This window comes from Lacerta agilis, chromosome 12 (genome assembly GCF_009819535.1).
Source record: "Lacerta agilis isolate rLacAgi1 chromosome 12, rLacAgi1.pri, whole genome shotgun sequence".
Lineage (NCBI taxonomy): Eukaryota > Metazoa > Chordata > Lepidosauria > Squamata > Lacertidae > Lacerta > Lacerta agilis.
In genome coordinates, this window is record NC_046323.1 from 38,877,440 (window position 1) to 38,896,987 (window position 19,548).

General features: G+C 40.9%; 1 protein-coding gene across 3 annotated transcripts in view; it reads right to left on the reverse strand.

Annotated features, from left to right (window-relative positions):
- Window positions 1-19,548, reverse strand: part of NRP1 (neuropilin 1) — a 125,872-nt gene that overhangs the window by 9,915 nt on the left and 96,409 nt on the right. For 2 of the 3 annotated variants that reach the window (XM_033165423.1, XM_033165420.1), the window contains exons 10-13: window positions 14,344-14,488; window positions 12,433-12,537; window positions 7,893-7,952; window positions 1,704-1,841 (exon numbers count right to left, since the gene is read on the reverse strand). In XM_033165423.1, the coding sequence (XP_033021314.1) occupies window positions 1,704-1,841; window positions 7,893-7,952; window positions 12,433-12,537; window positions 14,344-14,488 (448 nt within the window). The remainder of the gene's footprint in view (window positions 1-1,703; window positions 1,842-7,892; window positions 7,953-12,432; window positions 12,538-14,343; window positions 14,489-19,548) is intronic. The other variant, XM_033165421.1, reaches the window with a different exon arrangement.

Below are 19,548 nucleotides of genomic sequence, written 5' to 3' on the forward strand. Positions count from 1 at the left end.
GACAGGCAGGATGAGATAAGGAATTGGTGGGAGGAGGTGGTATAATTTCTAGTTTGTAAAGAGAGACCCTGTGTGGTGTAAAGGTTAGTGTGTCGGACTAGGAGGCTACATAGGAGGCCACACTTTTCACATCTCTCCTCAGCCATCAAATACACTGAGAAATCTTGGGCTGGTCACCAACTCTCAGCATAACCTACCTCACAGGGTTGTTGTGAAGATGTAATGGGGGTGAGGAAGACTATGTACACTGCCTTGAACTCACTGGAGGAATGGCAGGGTATAAATTAAACAAACAAACAAACAAAAGAAAACAAAATGGCAACCTTAGCAACTTGTTCATGCACATTTTGGCCCGGTTATACTTAACGGAAGCAAGATGGCAGAAAAATATGTGTGAAACATGGATTTTCCAAAGGAATTCAAGACATCTTGTACCCTGATCCCAAACACTTGTGCCACTCAGCATTCCTGCTTGCAGTTCTGGAATCATTCCCTACAGTGATCTTGCAGTTAATTTATTAGATTAACACCCCCCCCCCATGCACTGATAGCTCTGCTTCTCTGTGTAAAATATAGAAAGCAGCTGTGGTGTGTGGCATAGAGCCTTTTACAAACTGGCAAGACAAGGCCAAGTGTTTTGCAGAAAAGAAGAAACCAGAACTTGTGATGTTTCTGTGAAAACGTTTCCAGATTACAGCGATGGAATGTAAAAGGCACCTGAAATTCGAAAGCCTGATGATAACAAAACCACATTTAAGGAGTATCATTTTTTTCCACAACCTTTCAATGAGAGGACAAGTTGTGCTTGCCTCCAGACACTGATGGCAAAGTTCAAATATTTTTCATTTCAAGAATATTATTGCAGCTCTGGGTCAGGAACTCTGCCTACTTTGTCTTAATTAGTGCTCAACTTATGCATGCCTTTTAGATTTTGTCAGTCCATGGCTAACATGGCTTTTAACCTCCCTTCAATGTCAGATCTCACTAAGTCATTTCATTTTACTTTGCATCAATTTTTCCTCATTATTGCAGCCTTCGTTTCAGATAACTGCCTTTTGCTTAATTTGATGCCATTTATTTGTACAGTACCATTTATAGTCAAAGTATTATAAGTTTCCCCCCTTCTACCCCATAAAACTAAATGTACTTGTCTTAAGATTCAATTGAAAGCGTCTCTAAATTTAAGGAGCCCAATTTTGCCTAATTTCCTTGTCATTCTCATTAAGTAAAAAGAGGGAGGGAGAGGGGCTGCAGAAAGTGGAGATGGGAGAAGGGGGGGGGGTCACAGCCAGCACATTTGACTTATTTGCATAGATGAAAAGGAGACCAATAATTGAGGCACACGTGGGTCACAAAATGCCCCATTGCTTATTACATTTTGAAGGTGGCAAGTATCAAACATGAGATAGCTTGAGGTGCTGCTAAGGGACTTCTAGATACCGGTATATTTGTAACATATATAGCTTGATCCAGGTATTATTGAAAGGCATACAAGAGACAAAAGGCTCTGGAATAGCTGCAGCACATTTAGTTGAATTTGACCATAATCCTAGGAAGGAACCTAAAAGAGCACAGTTCTTTTTAGTTGTTTTCAGCGTGAAATTAAGTAACATGAAATACCGTTCCCCGGAAGGCCTTTTGATTTTGAACACAGTGCAATCTTTCTCCCGCCACTGCTAGTTCAGCTGTGAACCCTACTTTACCTGTGTGGTCCTGAATGGGTCCTGGTTTGCTGGTGACCACTGCCCACCTCAGGTCAAGTTGGCTGTCATGCTCCCAACGGCAGATTGTCTTCTGAGAACTGTAGCCAAAACCACAGTTGAAACCATATGCTGGGAGTTCTTCAGCCATGGAGGGAGGGATGGGAGGAAGAGAGAGAGAGATACTTACGCTGGTAAGTTAATAACAACACATTTTTCTCTTACGCCGTACCCCCCCCCCCCAATTAGAGGATGATGATTTGGTTCAGATGTAACACCAAACCATGGTGTTATGCTAGGTTAGCAAGGCTGGAATGCAGCTCAAATCGTGATTGACAACCGTCGTTGTAGGGCAAGCACAAGCTACAGTTTGCTGCTTTAGATGTAACAGCAAAGTATGGCTTGGAAGAAACCAGAAAAGTAAGGACGACGGAAAAGCTGGTGCCAGGTGTGAGGGCTGCATGGCAAAGTGCCCTCCAGTAGTGGGTCCCCTCTTACACCAGTGGTCTCCTCCACTGGACAGTGGCGGACAGTGAGCAGCAGAAGCATTGTCACAGTCTGCAGTAGCCATCTCTGAGCTGCATGCCATTTTGAACTTCCCACAATGTTCCAAACTAGCAGCAGTCCAGGCCACTGTGGGAACACAAAAGTGGTGCGTTGTCAACTGCCTGTTGCTACTACTTGGTAAGCCTATAGCCAAGGACACAGGTAAGCAATGATATCATGATATCATCAATAAATCTGCCAATGTCCATAATAAATTAATTCACAAATGGACAACAAAGCACATCACTTATAAATTGGAGTTTAACACACAGTCCAAATGGAAAGCCCCCCAATGTTTAACAAATGTCATGTCCTCAAATTCATTCTGTTGTTTCAATCTGCCAATGGCAGCTCCATTGTGCATAGAGAGATTTGCATAAGAGCAATCTTGTCCAGTTTCTTCCAATATCGGGGAATGCTCCACATGTGAAAACACTATTAAGAGAATTTCTTGATGGACTTCATATCCTATTTGCACCTGGCAACCACAGAGAGGTATCCACAACGCATCAATTCCTGCTCTACATTTAAATAATCTGTTTCCTCCATCTGCTTCCTGAGCATGTGCTTCAAGAGTTTCTCAGCATTCCAGAAAGACTATTCTCAGTGTTAGAAGAATGATTTATGTTTTGATTTCATAATGCTTTTTTTGCACCTCAACACAGATAAGAAGATGCATGCATTCCAGATTCTAGATTTGCATCCAGATGTGCACCTAAATGCAGATGTGGTCTGTAGCCATCTTCAAGCATTGTAATAAGGTATCAAGGAAGTATGTGAAGGTGGCAGCAAGGACAAGTGTGCTGGCACCACCACTGCTTTGCCATTTCAGATGTCCCTCAACTTGTGTGACTGTCTGCAATGGGGAGAGTCCTGCACTCATAGGGGTTCCCTGTGTGTTTTAGAACCCTGAAAAATTAGGATTCTAAAATGTGTGGGGAACTTTCACAAGTACGGGTGTCTCTTTGTTGTTAGGAGGAGGTTTTTGAAGGTTGTCAAGAGCCTAGTTGCTGCTGATTTTACTACTGGATTGTTTAAGAGGGCATGTAATTGGTGGTGTGGGTGCCCCCTAGTTTGTTTTGTATTTCTTGTGTTGATATGGGTTTGTTATTTTTGTAGAAGTCTGCTAGGTGGTATAAGCTTTTAGCTTGCCAGGTTTTTACTTGGAGGTCTTTTGTTGCGTGGTGGAATAGTGGGTGGTGTGCCAGGGGAATTAGTGGGGATGGGACTTATTTTCTACTTTTGCAAATCATACAATATATTGTAGGTGTTAACAATGATCATAAGTAAATAATAAAAAAAATTGCATGCACTTTAATTGGCCCACAAGATGGCAGCATTTAAATGAATACATTTGGAAAGGATGAGAGACAAATGTGGCCCACAGCCAACTAAATACAAAACAGGCTTCAAAAGAAGCTCCCTGTAAAACAAGGGAAGTCTGGTATTATGTAGCTTATTTTGGTCTGGATGAGATCATATCTTGTTTCCAGATTTTGTCTAGTTTTGCCTAGTAGTCTTACATGAAATAGTTTGTTACCTTTCAATGTAAAAACAAATTCCAATCAACTGAATCCTTTTGTGTTTTTTTGAATTTTCAGAAAAAAGTTTCAAAATTGGTAATATACTTTCATTGTTGGGAGAAAATGCCCACTTGACCATGGACGACTCCTAAATTAATAGCCCTCCTCTCTTTCTCAACCAGGTAACATTAAGAAGGTCAATATCTAAAGACATCATCAAACTTTTAAAAAAACCTATCCCTAATTAACAAAAGAATGAAAAGAAACTCCCATAATCTCAAACATGAACTCATGTTTGAAATATTGTCTTGCTGTCGTGACTGATGATGCTTCAAGCTCAACTAGGAAGATTGATAGTGCAACAATTCAATTCTCTTTCACCAGGAATGAGGTAATGCAGGGCGACCCTACACCATCAGCATTCCTGTGATAATGAAAACATATCGCACCAGATTTCAGGTGATGGACTGTGACCCACACCTGGTAGGTTGCATCAACTGCATTTAATTTTTTGAAATGAGAAAGAGGGGGGGGGGAATCAATGTAGGTGGCAACTTGCAAAATTGGGTTAAATATGGGCCCTTGTGGGCCTGAAAAATATTGCACACTAACATTACAGAATATGTGTGGGTCAGGTGCGCAATATGAAGGAATTCATGCCAGCTAAATTTGTTTCCAGCCTGTTGAATTGATCAATAATTCAAATATTCCATTGGAACTCAGGTAGCTGTCCTCATTGCTCACAAACCTTAATTGAACATACTATTTCAATTAATTGATGCTAATTTACAATTGCCCATTTGTGATTTTAGTGCAGATGTTTTTATAAAACACACATGCGAAAGAAGCAGATGTCTAAAATACCCAGTTAGGCAATTTAAAAGATGGCCAAGTGATGAGGCAAATATATCGTAGGCAAATGCCAATTCAAGTGAGTACAAGCTTGCTGGTTTGCAATATTCCAAATTATTCCATTACATGTAGAGCACTTGAAATAAACCCCTGAATGTCTTGGCTAGGCATTCAGGGCTGGCATCTGAAAAGGACTTAGCAGTCGAGCTACTGCCTTGAGTCAACAGTACCAGAAGTGCAGGACTGGTCTTGCTTTGCTCAGAAACCCCCCCCACAAATTCCTACATTTTCAGTTTGCCAGAGGTACAGAGAAAAACAGCAAATACGGCAGCACTAGCTGCCTAACAAGCTGTTTGAATTAGAGTTAATGGGTGATGTGTAGCAAAATCTCCATATGACTCTTTAACAAGCATAGAGGTACATGGCATTATGTAATTAAAACAAATCTGGCCTGTGAGAGTAGCCAACAGCTGCGTTTCTTGGCCACATCTTGCTCTCGGCTGGAATCATTAATACTCCACATGAACAAACAGTTGGACAAATTCTGTGCAATACCATTTGTCTATCTTGGTCTACAAAGGGTCCCCTCCCATTTTTTTTTTTTTTTGCACACATCTGTTTTAAGCAAGAAGGGATGAGATGCCACCAATCAAATTTCCACTTTGGGTTGTATCGAATGAAGCACTACTCAGAGCAGAGCCACTGAAATCAATGGGACTGTTAGCCATGCTCATTAATTTCAGTGTGCCTTCTCTGGGCAAGACCAGTGCTGGCTATAACCCAACGCCATTTTCAAGAAGGTGAACATTTGAATAAAGAGACTAATTTCGAAACACTCTATGCAACTTTTAATTTGAGCATGGACTTTTAGCAGTTGGGAGTTCTTGACAAAGGGGTGGCTTGCACATTATGGCTCCCCACATGGAGGCCACTAACCGTCACCAATTGTTACTAACTGGCAGCAGCAGCAGCAGCTCAGTGCCTTGACAGGGCAATTTTATCTGTGCCCCTGCAAATGTTACTTTTTAAATGTTTACAGTAGTGTGAAGAACATTGATTAGAGCAAGAAGCTGCTTCAGGGTGACAACGGACATCTGGAAAAATATTTGTGGTGTCCTTAGAAGGTTTACAGCTGCACTCCTATGTTTGCTTAATTGGGAGTAAGCCTGATTGACCTCAGTGAGACTCGCTTCTCAGGATACACATGCAAAAGCATCAGAACAACATTTCTGCCCAAGCACTTTGTAAGTATTCATCTTCCATGTTGCTTTTGCAGGTTCCTGAAGGAATTCAGTTCATTCCTCCAGCCCACACTTCTCAAGCTTCTGTCACTTTGATGTACCAGTGGTACACCCTACTGGTCTCAATGTCATGTAATTTGCTGAATCGAAAGAAAGAAAGAAAGAAAGAAAGAAAGAAAGAAAGAAAGAAAGAAAGAAAGATAGATTGAATTTAAGAGCTTGAACTTGGCATGCAGGGAGTTTGCAATTCTTGCATGAATGGAAGCTTGAATGGAGTGTAGCTCTGGCATCTACCCCACAGTGCTGAACAGACCCATGACTTCTTGCAAGGGGTGGCATTCAGCTAACGCTTGCAGGACGTGCTTCCTTGCCCTCGCATTTTTCCTTCCTTCAAAAACGAGCATGAATGTGAGTCTTGAGTGAGACCCCCATTGGTGCCCATTCATATCCCCTGAGCAGACATTTTGAGACAAATGGAAATTGAGCTAAATGCGGACCATTCAGTTTGGTTTTCCATTTGTCCCCGGATGCAAACACTGGGCACTGCATGCCTTCCCTAGTAATGAATTAGTTCTGCAACTTTAGTTCTTGCTTTCTTAAACTGCACAAGGAAGGTGGCAATGGGATGATTTGGGAAATAAAATGAGACCTAGGAAATGTGAGAAAGCCAATCTTTTTGTTTAAATTGGAAGCTTATATAAAAGATACTTTACTGAGTAGGACTTTCCTATAAATGCCAGAATGCACACGTACTTGAAAGTAATCAAGCAATCTAGTAATGTAACTGCCAATATAATGTCTGTACCATCAATACAATGTCTGCAAAAGCACAGATACAAATGTGTTTGTCTCAAGAAATAAGAGGGCAGGATGTTGCTCACAATAGCCTATGCTGACTGAACAATCTTGCGAGGAAGAAAACAGTTTTGAGCTGGGGAAAGTGTTCACCTTCACGACATGGAAATCCAAAGGTTAAGAGACACAACCTTGCAATTAACCACCTTCTCTTTTGGCTAATCAGGCCTGAAACACAGTTGTCTTTAAGGAAGCATGAATGCTGTTAATACGTTTATGTTTTGCTTGTAGCAAAGCCTCCAGTGTCATGTTGTAGCGGAAATACTTATATACACATACACACCCTGTTAATAAATTACTTTGGAGACTGTGCCTGATTGCAGTTTAATAAAGGAAATGTGAGTAACCGAGGAGTGGCCAGTTCCCCTCTTTACAATTATTAACAACAACAAAATTAACATTGGTGCTGATCACTGTTGGAGAACTTTGGGGAAATGCTCTTTCTTTCTCTCCTTTCAAGCCATACAGGATATTAAAAATGGCCAGAACTCCTACTATGAAGCCCCATGTAACTGCAAATTAAGAGCTTTTCAAAAAGCTATTAGCTATTGTATTGATTGAGGGGGAGAAAGAACCAGCTGCCACTAACAGCTTCTCTCCTCTCTGCCCAAGTTTATCGTAGCACTTTGCACAACTCTTTTCAAGGATTCTTGCTAGAAAAGAAGAGTATTGTAAAACTGCCAACTCCGTGGTGGGAGGAAAAACGAACACACACTGCTTTTTTGGGCCGGGTTTTGCAGAATGGTGGAAGCTAAAAATAGGATGGCCTCCTCCTCGGTTATTTATGGCCTTTGTTCCTTTCTAGTTTGCAAACACATATTCTGTCAAAGAAGAGATACAATTTATTTATTCAACACCCCCCCCCCCCACTTCAGAAAGTGCAGTGTGTGATTTGGCCTGTGAATTTTTGGGTAGTATTGTCACCATTTGGCATGCAACGACACAGACGGGAAGCTAGTTCTGTGCTGCATATACATGTGGATGGAAGGAGTAAAATATTTACTGTACTGAGCTTGGAGACCAGATGCTACTTTATACTTCAGAGAGTTTGAAGGGATGGAAAGCCAGAGAGCCCTGCAATTCATTATATCTGTCTTTGGCACAAGATAACAATTGTGAAATGCACTCTATTTTAACTGGAAACACTTTTTAGAAAGAAAAGAAAAGCATCATACCTGGCTGTACTGTAGTGTCAGCTGCTGTTGGGTTTTCTGTTATCACGGCTGTGGTACTGCCTGCAAAGGAATTGCATATGATATATCACGTAGAACAGAAAAAAGTAGATATGTTAAATAACTTAGAAAAGTTCCTTGATTATGCATCTAGCTATGTGAGCATTCGTGCATAAATTAACGCAAAAATCGAAATACTCAAGATTTGGTGTTCTTTGTCAAGAGGGATAATACTTGAAAAACTTCTTCAGACTTATGATCTTGGACACAAACATACACATTTAACCAACTGATCCTCTTTGCAGAGGATGCAGCTGAGGGTGATTTATATAAGGTCACATCGCAAGACCAATGGACATGAACTCATTTATGTTACTTGGAACTTTACTATTAAAAAAAATGTTTTAACACAGAAACTGTTTCCCACTTTGGATATTGCATTTGCTTTTGTATATTTTTGATTTGCCATGCTACTGAATCACTGTTGGCATCTGTCTGTCTTGAGAGACTATGGTGTGTGTCTCCAGAGATGAAGTCAAACTGCTGGAGAACCATAAAGCCTGCTGTGGCTGCAGAAACCAGTAACTCATACTGGTTGCCTCCCACTTTGCTTTTGCTGTATTAGAAGCACCGAAGAGATCTCCCAGATTCCTAGGCAGCTCTTCCCTTAGCAACAGATCACAACAGAAGACAAATGACTGGTGCAGTTGTGAGTGATGGTCTTGCAAGGTGGACATTTCACATGCAACAGATATTTACATGATTCCACATGGGTCAGCTAGAGAGTGGTCCATGGTTGTTGCTGTGTATTCTAACTCAGTTCTTCCAAAAATAAGTGTTCAAGGGACAATTAGATAATTTACCAGTATCCTATCACCAGAACTTGTTCGTATAATTAGCCATCCTAGTGAAATTCTTGAAGTCCATGATTACTTTATCATGTAATAAATGTATTTTTGTTCTTCTAAGCATATAGATAAAGGCTTTGAAAAAAAGGGGGAGAAAAGTCAGGACCGAATGTATCAAGTAATAAGCCACTGATTACGATCAACCAAGCCTTCCTCCTATCGCTGCAGGGAAACATTTAAAGTGCTATAATGACTGTGATGAGGTTTAATGAAGCTATAATACTTTCATGCCAAGGAAAGAGCAATACAGAGTGAGTGGTGAAGGTACAAGTCAGACATGCAAGATATATATAGGACAAAATATGCATGCATTACAAATGTTTGCCTTTATTAACTGAAAATTTTTATCGGCCTGCTAAAAGTAGTAATTAGCTTAAAGTGCAGTTGCAATTATACAACTTAGGCAAGTTTATTTTGATGCACTTGGGCAATTAGGCTTTCTGGGTTGTGTGCAATTAATAGAACCCTAAGAGCATAATTCATAAACTCTCCATATTAAAGAAATAAAAAAGCAAGAGGAGCACCCTTTGCAGACAGCAAAATGTACAAAGATACTCAACTGCCCTAGAGTAATACTGTTTTAAAGCCTGAGCCTGTATTCTATCACATAAATCCACCCACTTGTATTGCACTACACACAGATTTATTTATTAATGTAATGATTAGGTTACTGTCAATCTATCAGTTTACTAGATTTATTAATGCAATGATTTGTTTACTTTTCCTTGTAGATTTCTAATAATAGTAACAGAAGTAATAATAAAAATATCAATTTAATAGTAACGTAAAATACTATTGACTTTATTATCCTGGTTTTAAAATATGATGGACCATTAGTCACAAAGTATTGAGCAATGAGCTATGAGTTTTGATCTCCCTTCGTTCCATATACACCATTAGGTCTGATGGATACAGAACACGAAAGTGCTTGGCAGTGGAAGGAAGCAGCAGCAGAGCTGTACAACAGCCTGGATGGCAGCAGGGGTCAAAGCACTGGTGGCAGTGGGGTCGGCAGGACCACTAATGGGCCCATCTGAGCCCTAGGCCCATGACAGGTGGCTAACCATACTGCCCCCAGACACTGACCCAGGTTCTGCTGCTTGAAGGGTCTCACCCCAGCTGTTTCACTGGGTGGGAGGGGGCAGATAAAAGCATTAGAATGTAGAGAGGTAAGGTGAGGGGCACTCCTGTCTGTGGCCCACTCCATTTAGGGATAAAAGTAGACCTCTTCATTCCACTTTATAGTCAAACTAGTGAGCAAACTAGTAAATCCACCCACCCAGAAGGGGACGACAGAAGATGAGATGGTTGGACAGTGTTCTCGAAGCTACTAACATGAGTTTGGCCAAACTGCGAGAGGCAGTGAAGGATAGGCGTGCCTGGCGTGCTCTGGTCCATGGGGTCACGAAGAGTCGGACACGACTGAACGACTGAACAACAACAAAGTGAGCAAACACACACATGTCTGCTTCAGCCCTGAGAGGCAGAGGGGTCAGGAGGGGAGTGATTGCATTCCTCTGCAAGAGGAAAATACCAGAGACGGAATAGGGTTGTTTGGGGGGGGGGGAGAGGGATGTTGAACCAGCCCAGTGCTCTTTCCTGTCTCTTAATGCCTTGAAACCAGATGGAAAGCAACTCAGTGAAGTGGAATAACAGAAAGATGAATGGGAAGTTTGGAAACCAGCTTGTTCATACATTTTTTTATTTTATTTATTGGTTTGTCGTAATGGCAAATCTAGTTTTGGTTTGAATGGATAGGAGATGTGGCTTTGGGACTTGGTGGTGGTACCCATGGGGTGGAGGTATATATGGTTCTTCATCTGAAAAGTCTCCTATAGGATATTATTCAAAGACTATGCCATACTTTTCATCTCATAGCACTGAAGCTGTGCGCAGGCTTCTGTAGTCAGAAAGGCCAGGAGAGGGGCAGGGGGGCGTTTTTCAATGTTGAGAGGTTGCCGAACTTCTAAGCACTTTTGCAGCTTTTTTGAAGGGTATTTTGTTACATTTGACTTACATAAGAAGAAGCAAAGGCAGCCTGAGAAATTGTAATGTGAAAAGCATGCACTACAACTGTGCGGTGTGTGTGTGTGTGTGTGTGTGTGTGTGTGTAATATATAAAAAGACTACACTGTTTTTAGTAATTATTTTCTGGGGGAAATGTGAGATTCGGAATGAGGCAAACACTTAAATAATGAGTGTTTTTGCTTTCGTAGTTATTTTTTCATTAGCTTTAGTAGGGTCCCCCCCTCCTCTCCCCACCATTTAATTGCTGACTGAAGGGGAAACTAAAACCCATCCCAAGTCCCTAAACAACTGTTTGCTACCTGGCTAAGGTTATCTAAAGTCCTTCGAGTATGCACTGCCAGATTTTAACTGTCTTGCAAACGTAGCTATGCAAGCTGCACTGCTATGTAGGAAACAATAAATGTTTAGCCCTCCAGCTCATAAGGGAGCGATCATACAGTAACTTGTAGGAGGAGGGAAATGAGGCCACTTATTTGTAGGTATCTAGCTCTGGCTAACATAGGCCCTATCCAGCAGATCAGACATATAGCCTTATGGGAGAAGAGAGTTCCAAACAGCTACATAAGCCAACCTAATTATGGTATATAAAAGAAACAGATACACTCTGGTCTTCATAAAAGTGAGCCCATGGGAGACTTTTGCTCTCTACAGCTTCTTTTTCCTTGCTAGTGCTTAACAGTACTGTACAGACTTAGGTGTGACTTTGAAGAAGTAAGAAGGATAGACCACCACTGAGTGGCAAAATTGTGTATGCTAATGATATAGAAGAAGACTTTCCTTGCCCCCAGTCCTAAATGACCTCATTGCTAAATGGAAACTGACAGAAATCTCCCCAGGTTGTAATGAAACTCTATCTTAGACCAGATGCACCTTAGCTCTAAGATTATACTTACCCATCCAACCACTTTTTGGAAAAGGACAGTTAAATGATAACTGATTAGTCTACATCTATGTCAAAATATCACCTGGGGGAAATAATACTTTAAACAAACAAATAAATTTAAAAGACCCTAGATTTTCATTAGGCTTGCAAGCTGTAATTGGTTAAATTGGTAGATTAATCAACTAAAGGTTTAGTTGATTAAGCCATGTAAGTCAATTTTAACTAATGAACAGAGAGTTAAATGCAAACATGGGTTTTCTTTTGAAGCTATTTCTGCCATGGTTTAAAGGTAGCTTTTTCGTTCCTTTTTTTCATTTTGTTTTTAACTTGTATGCCACTTTTATACATTGCTGTACTTAAGGCCACATACAACCCAGAAATGAGTGTTAGATTTTTTTTTACTGAACCATATGTTTATTAGATACATACCTCATTATGTCAAAAAGGAACAAAGATTTAAATCTTGGAAAACAGATCTTAATTGGATCAATTAATTAATGGTTTCATTGGTTAAAAGACAAGTGACTGATCCACTCTAGGTCCCTTAAATTGTCATGCAAATAAAAATGAATATATGTAAGTTGTGGCAATGCTCGCCCAACAAAAAAAAGTCATGCGTGTGTCATGCTTTCTTATTGTGAGCAGTAGAGGCAAAGCAAACATTGCAACTGGGATTGGACTGAACAAAAATGGCGTTGCAATGGAATGTGGATGGTTTCTGCACCTGTCAACTGGAAGTCATCACCTGTTCCACTGTGGCAGTTTGCTTGGTCATCATCACACTCATCCACAAGGTTGCTGTCAGGAGTGGTTGGGACAGAGGTAGGTACTGAAATAAATAAACCAACCTGGCTTGGTTAAAACATACTCTGAGACTTGTTAGCATTTCAGCCCGCAAGCATGATTCTGTGATGAACAAAGACCATTCATTTCATACAGGAAACATCTCTTTATTTATAATTTTCCCATATCCTGCCCTTAACATGGTCTGTACTGTACTGTCTAAGCTGAAGGCCAAGAATAATATTGTCAAGAATAATATTGTCAAGTCAAATAATATGCTTTCAAGATGCAGATTTGGAAACAACTGACCCCACCTGAAACTGAACTCACTTGGGGGTGGAAGGTGGGATGTGTTGTACCTACAGAGTTCTCTGCGTGAAAGAGGTTTTCTATTCTTCAGTACACAGCATTTTATGTATCCACACTATTTACACGAAACTCTGAATTGGCGGGTGGAGAAAAAACGCCATGTGACCAACAGAAGGCCTCTATCTACACAGGGAGCTTCAGAATTAGGCCTCTCCTAGACAGTGTGTACACAAGCTGCTTGCTCTTAGATGGTCTTCCTGTTGATTATTCATCCATATTGGTCAGCATACAAAGTGAGGGTCATGCAAAAGGATTTTTTTAAAAAAGCATGTCCCCCTTTGAAAAGCAGGTCTTCATGTCACATTAAACTACTTAAAAAAAAAAAGTTCTGCTCCCCTTAGTTTCCCAAGTGAGTTGTCATGACAAACACATTTCTATAACCTATATGTATAACGAGAAAAGATTGATACTGTTTTCAAATAAAACCAAATGCCTTGAGATATGGAGGATCTGCATGAGTTTTGGTCTTTTGTGGACTGTGTATCATGTGCAAAATGATCTATTAATTTATTCCCTTGGGGGATTCTGTTGGGGGGGGGCACATGCTGGTGGTAGTTAGGGTAAAAGCAGATGATGGGTGCAGCCAGAGACAAATGAGTTCTGGACTAGCTAATCTGGAATAAAGACTGCCTTGCTTCAGTTTGCACCATGGCTGCTTCACATTAGAACTGCCAGTTCCTGAGAGGTTTGCTCAGAAATAAGCCCCAGTGGATTTGAACAAAAAAGGAAGAAAGCAATATTTGTCCCCTTGTTTTGCTGTTGCAATCTTCAGCGTCACATCTTCTCTAACAAAGATTATAAGGACGCTAAGGTAGGATAGGGAATTGAAAGCCTAACTACTGTGGCAAAACAAAATAAAAATAAAAAAATTCCTTCCAGTAGCACCTTAGGTAAAGGTAAAGGGACCCCTGACCATCAGGTCCAGTCGTGTCCGACTCTGGGGTTGCGGCGCTCATCTCGCTCTATAGGCCGAGGGAGCCGGCGTTTGTCCACAGACAGCTTCCGGGTCATGTGGCCAGCATGACAAAGCCGCTTCTGGCGAACCAGGGCAGCGCACGGAAACGCCGTTTACCTTCCCGCTGGAGCGGTCCCTATTTATCTACTTGCACTTTGATGTGCTTTCGAACTGCTAGGTGGGCAGGAGCTGGGACCGAACAACAGGAGCTCACCCCGTCACAGGGATTCGAACCGCTGACCTTCTGATCAGCAAGCCCTAGGCTCTGTGGTTTAACCCACAGCGCCACCTGGGTCCCCTAGTAGCACCTTAGAGACCAACTAAGTTTGTTCTTGGTATGAGCTTTCGTGTGCATGCACACTTCTTCAGATACACTGAAGTATTGCAAAGCACAATACTATTAACATTAACAGCTAATGGAGAAGAAAGAGATCAAACATTTCTCACTCTGCAGTAGCATAAGCAGGACTATATGTAGGAAAAGAATAATAATGAATGCAACATATTAATCTTAGGCTGTGCAATTACCTTCAATTTCGCAGCCCAATAGTTCCATCCTCAGTCCCAATCCACTGTGGGTGGCTCTTTCAGGGTAGACACGGATGAATCTGGTTGTTATAGGCTCAAAGGCACGGAGTTCAGGGGTGTCATAGTTTGTGTTGCCTTCAAAAACCTACACACAAAACCACACAGGAATGCTGTTTAATAACCACAGGAGAAATTTCATTTTTAGCCAGCTGAGGTTTTTCATGCTTCTAGCATTTGAGAAAGTCAACAGGTAGCCCAAATCCTAAACATTTTAACAAGTGGCTGACTGCATTCAAAAATGGGAAGGGGTAGAAGTGAAATCAATCTGTCAGGATTAGCACAGAAACAGGTATTTCTTTTTAATGAGACATCTTTTAAATGAGACTCACACCTGAAATTTACATGGATGACTTACATGGGGATTCACTCTGGTTTAGGTTCTGGCACTGTTTAGCTATGATGAGACACCTCTTCAAGAGAGAAACTTCAACTGTGCTTTTCTCCACTTGCCCAGAGGCTCACAAATTACAGTTATATTGTAAGTGTACAATTTAAACTTTAGAAGCAGTGCCCATGAGACAGATTTCTTTAAAACTAACCCTAGGAAAGGCTAACAACTGACATGCTTGCTAACTTAGATGTGGTAGGCATTTTGAGGATGTACAGTATGAGAACTGGATAAAGAGTTTATTTGGACACCAGTCAGTTCTGTTATATCTATAGCACAGATCTCGACAGAACAGAAGTTGTCTAAAGCCACACTTAATTTGCTCAATAACTCTTCAAAAGGTGGCTATTTAAAATCAACGAACTTGTGGATGCACATGCTCTTGTTACTGTGAAGACAGAAAGAATTCCAAAGGTGAATGTTACAGATTGCTAATCGTTGTTTTTGTTGTAGAGAAGAGCTCGTTGGCTTTCTTTCAGCAGATGTGAAGTATCCCACAATAGAATATTGTAGTGGATAATATAACCAAGGAAATATTAACATTTGACTTTGTACAATGTTGCTTTTGTGTGCGATGTAATTTGGAGAGAGGTGGAAATTGAAAGGAGTCTTTTATGTGAGTCTGGTGAAAATGTCATAATTAGAAAGTCAACCGTATTTTCCTGTTTCAATCGTCATAGTCTGTTTTTAACTTTGCTGTATCTCTACCTTCTGTCTACTGTATATATTCTGGTAGCCACATGGAGGCCACCTTACCAGAAATGCTTCTGTCTGGAGGTGTATTCCATGGGCAGGCTTATCTATGGATTGGCCTGATGCTGTATGGACTTCTCAGTTCAGTGCTACATGTTTCTGGCAGTGGTTGGAGTGGAGTGTCTTCACCCAATAACTCTGGTCCATGTGCTGATTTACTTATATCCATTATAATCCTGACACACAACGGTATCCATGTGGCTGGCTTGTGGCACCATTTAGCATGCTACTTTTTCCAACATGAAGATGAATCTCCAAATAGGAACCAGCATGAATGGACAGTGCAAGTTAATCTTCCAACATAAGTACACAAAGTTACTGGCTGCTGCTTGTACTGTGTAACCACAGCAGAAATGACCACGCAGCTTTCCATACATTACAAAATACATACAAGTTGGAAAATGTAACATATATCTGACCCATAAACCTGATGTTAGGATCTTCTTAAAATTATTGTCCTAATCCTGAAAGCATTATGCAGAATTCTAAATTCTGGTCCTGTAAAAACCACTTATACCCGGGTTCCTTAGAAGGAAAAGATGCAAGGAGACACAGAGAAAAGAGCACAAACACAATTACACTCTCTTTTGGAATCCAGTGTGAAGATTATAGTGGCATTTTAGGGAATTCCCAGCCTTTAGTCTTCCTTCTTCCCCACCATGTTTTGATAACAAGCTGTCAAGATACTGAATTCTTTTAGGGAGAAAACAGCACTCAAAATAGAGCAGGACATTCCTCCTAGATGACCCAGAAGCTGATAAAACAGAGGAACCCAGAAAGCAGTGTATGTGTGAGGCTGCGGGGGGGGGGGATAGAGATCACCCAAACCCTGTTCTTTCTTCACATCCTGGATAAAAGGAATCAACAAGTGGGACCTGCGACAAAATTTGTGTAGTCCTTTTGTTCTGGATTCCAGCCAATCAGTTATGCCTTCTTCCAGAAAAATTCCTTTCATTCCCCCTCATCTTCAGTTTTCTATATTTTGCCCTCCCAAAAGATGGCATTCTGTGACCACCACTGACTATATACTCAGACCGCATTGGGGCAGTTTGGGGTTCTTTATCCCATTGTCATTTTTCCATACTCCATTCCCTCCCTGTGCTTCTGGAAACCTTGCAATTCCCCTGAGAACTCTGGTAAATCTCTTTTTGTGTATGTGGATGGTGCCATTAAGGCTACATAAGGAGTAGCATTCAAAGAGCTGACTTTGCTATTATATATATCTGATAAGTACATAGAGTTCACTGTTATTATATATGATTAGTGTACTCAGAGCAGTCAGTAAATACATCTCATTAAAGAGGATTGGGAGGGTGTGGCAATTTATATCTAATTAATTCATAGTTATTAGGGTTTATTTTACAGTCGCATTTTGTTTCAAGCATCAAAAAAGCACCCTGCTAAAGGATAGAGGGTCTATGTTATTTACAGTGCAGGCACATGCAGTTTTAGCTATGGGATCCAGCCTTAATTGTCGTTTAAATAGCAATATATAATAATGGAAACTTTCTATAAAAGGTTTCAGAACAATGTAATGACACACAGGCATAGAATTCAATAGACATTTAATGGTCCCTTGAATCCTAATTATACTGAATCATTGTCTTGTGTCATATGTGTAGTCTAGACCTATCTGTGATTTAATTATGACTGTTCATTCACATGCACAAGTCTTTTCAAAATGGGGTGAAGAGAGGAAAGATACTATTATTTCATCTACTACCAGGTTTATTGGGTTGCTTCAGGGAAACAGAAATGCATTTTCAACAGGAAAAAGGAAAGTGCACAGTGATACTCAGACCATTAGTCCAATGTAGTGCAGGATTGTCTACTCCAGCTTTCCTCAACCTAGTGCTCTCCAGATATTCTGGAAAACCACTTCCACCCCCCAATCAGCATGGCCAATGGTTAGGGATGAAAGGAAACTGTAGTCCAAAACATCTGGAGGGCACTTGGTTGGTCTATTTTGAGTGGTAGTGGCCACGGGACATTCTGAGTGCAAGAGGTGTTCTACTACTGAGCTACAGCTCTTCCCCAATAAAATGTGGGTTCCTGAGATGCCCTCCAAAAGAAGATTTTTAAGGTAGTTCCAGATTATCAGAAATGGGATGGTTGAGACATTTGTACCGACAGTGGCAAGGAATTGGAAGAAGAAAGGGTAAGCTACTGACAAGCAAGTGGAAGGGACTGTGAGACGCATAGAAACAAAATCTGGGTTGTGTGTATGCTCTGCATGGTGCCTTGACTTTTACTAGAACTAATGGTTTGATTCTTAGCCCTCATTGTGTGCTATGCACTAGAATCATGGGAAACTGAGGTCTGGACATGCTCTTGCTTCCATGCAGCTGTTCAGATAGATTAGATAGATAGATAGATAGATAGATAGATAGATAGATAGATAGATAGATGCTACATAATATCTGAGAGTTTTCTGTGATGCTACATGAGATCCCAGGGCTCATCTCCTCCCCCCTCCCCCCTAGCTAATACTCCCTGCTGAAGTATTATAATCAACATCAGCAGGCTCTGTTCTGAGTCTGCCACTGTCAGGTGTTTGGCCTGCCTCTCCTATGAGAGATGCTCCCCCCTCCCTCTAGATTGCAGATTGGTGCCCTCCCAGGGGTCTGGCTTGATCCTTGCTGGTCTTCTGGAGATCTGTTTAAGAGCCACTTTTTGCAACAGGAGCTTTGTGGCTGATTGAATGCTGTACAGCGGACGCTCGGGGTTGCGAACGTGATCCGTGCGGGAAGTGCGTTCGCAACCTGCGCCGCTGCGTCTGCGCACGTGCGTGGTGCAATTTAGTGCTTCTGCACATGCGCAAATCGTGATTTAGTGCATGTGCGAGCGCCGCAACCCGGAAGTAACCCATTCCGTTACTTCCAGGTTCGGCACATTGCGCAACCTGAAGCGGCTGTAACCCGAGGTATGACTGTATATAGAATTTGGTCTGTTTATATTTTTATGCAGGCATAAAATTATGTTACAATATGCTTGTTTCTTTTGCTGTTTTATACTGCATTGTTGTTATCTTGCCTCATCTGAATATCTTCTATAGGAAAGTGGGAAAATTATTGAATAATTTGTGCAGTGCAGTTTCTTGGTGCTGCAAAATGTGTTGGCCCCCCACTCTAGCATACAATGCTTCCTTCTTCCAACAGGGCAGTGATTGAACTGTGTTTCATTTCAAGAAACAGAGCTGCTTTTAATTTATTGCTTTTAATCAGTGGTTACTATTGCATACAGTCAAGCTTGATTAACGTTTTCAAAACACCTCGGTCCTGTTTTAAAATCCACCAGCCTCCTAAATCCTAGGAATTTATCAAATTCCTTTATAATACATTTTTCCATCATGAAAGAAACATTATTAAATGTGTTGAATATTTTAGTAGGATTATGCATGTTGTACAACATGGGCTTTTTTTTTTTTTAAGGAAGTGCTAATCTCTGAAGCTTATTTACTGTTAGAAATGAAAACTCTAAGTGGACTTAATGTGTTTGCCAGCATTCATTTTTGTCAAAGGCTGCTGGTTTTGACAGTTATGGCAACTGCCTTGAATTTAGAACCAGAAGGTTGTGCAGCATAAGGTATGTCACATCAAAAACATATGGTGCTCTATTTTCTTCCCCAAGGGTTTGTAAGAATATGTCAAAACAACATGTGTTTTTTAAAACAAAAATAAGTGGTTAGATCTCATTGTTGGGATTCATTTACTCTTCACACTTGCAGTATCAAGGCCATTTGAAAACAGGGTCACCTTTGCACTCACTTGCAAGTAAAATGGGGAAAAAAATAGCTGCACCTGTTTATAACAGCTGTTGTGGTGTAGTGGTTAGGGTATTGGACTGGGCCTGGGAGATCAGGTTTCAAATCCACCCTTAGCCATGTAGCTCATTGGGTGACCATGGGTCAGTCATCCAGTTAGGGTGGTTGGCTGTAAAAGTGGACAGCTTAATAGAATCTCTTGACTTTACAAATATGGGATGAATCTGTACATGCAAGTCCG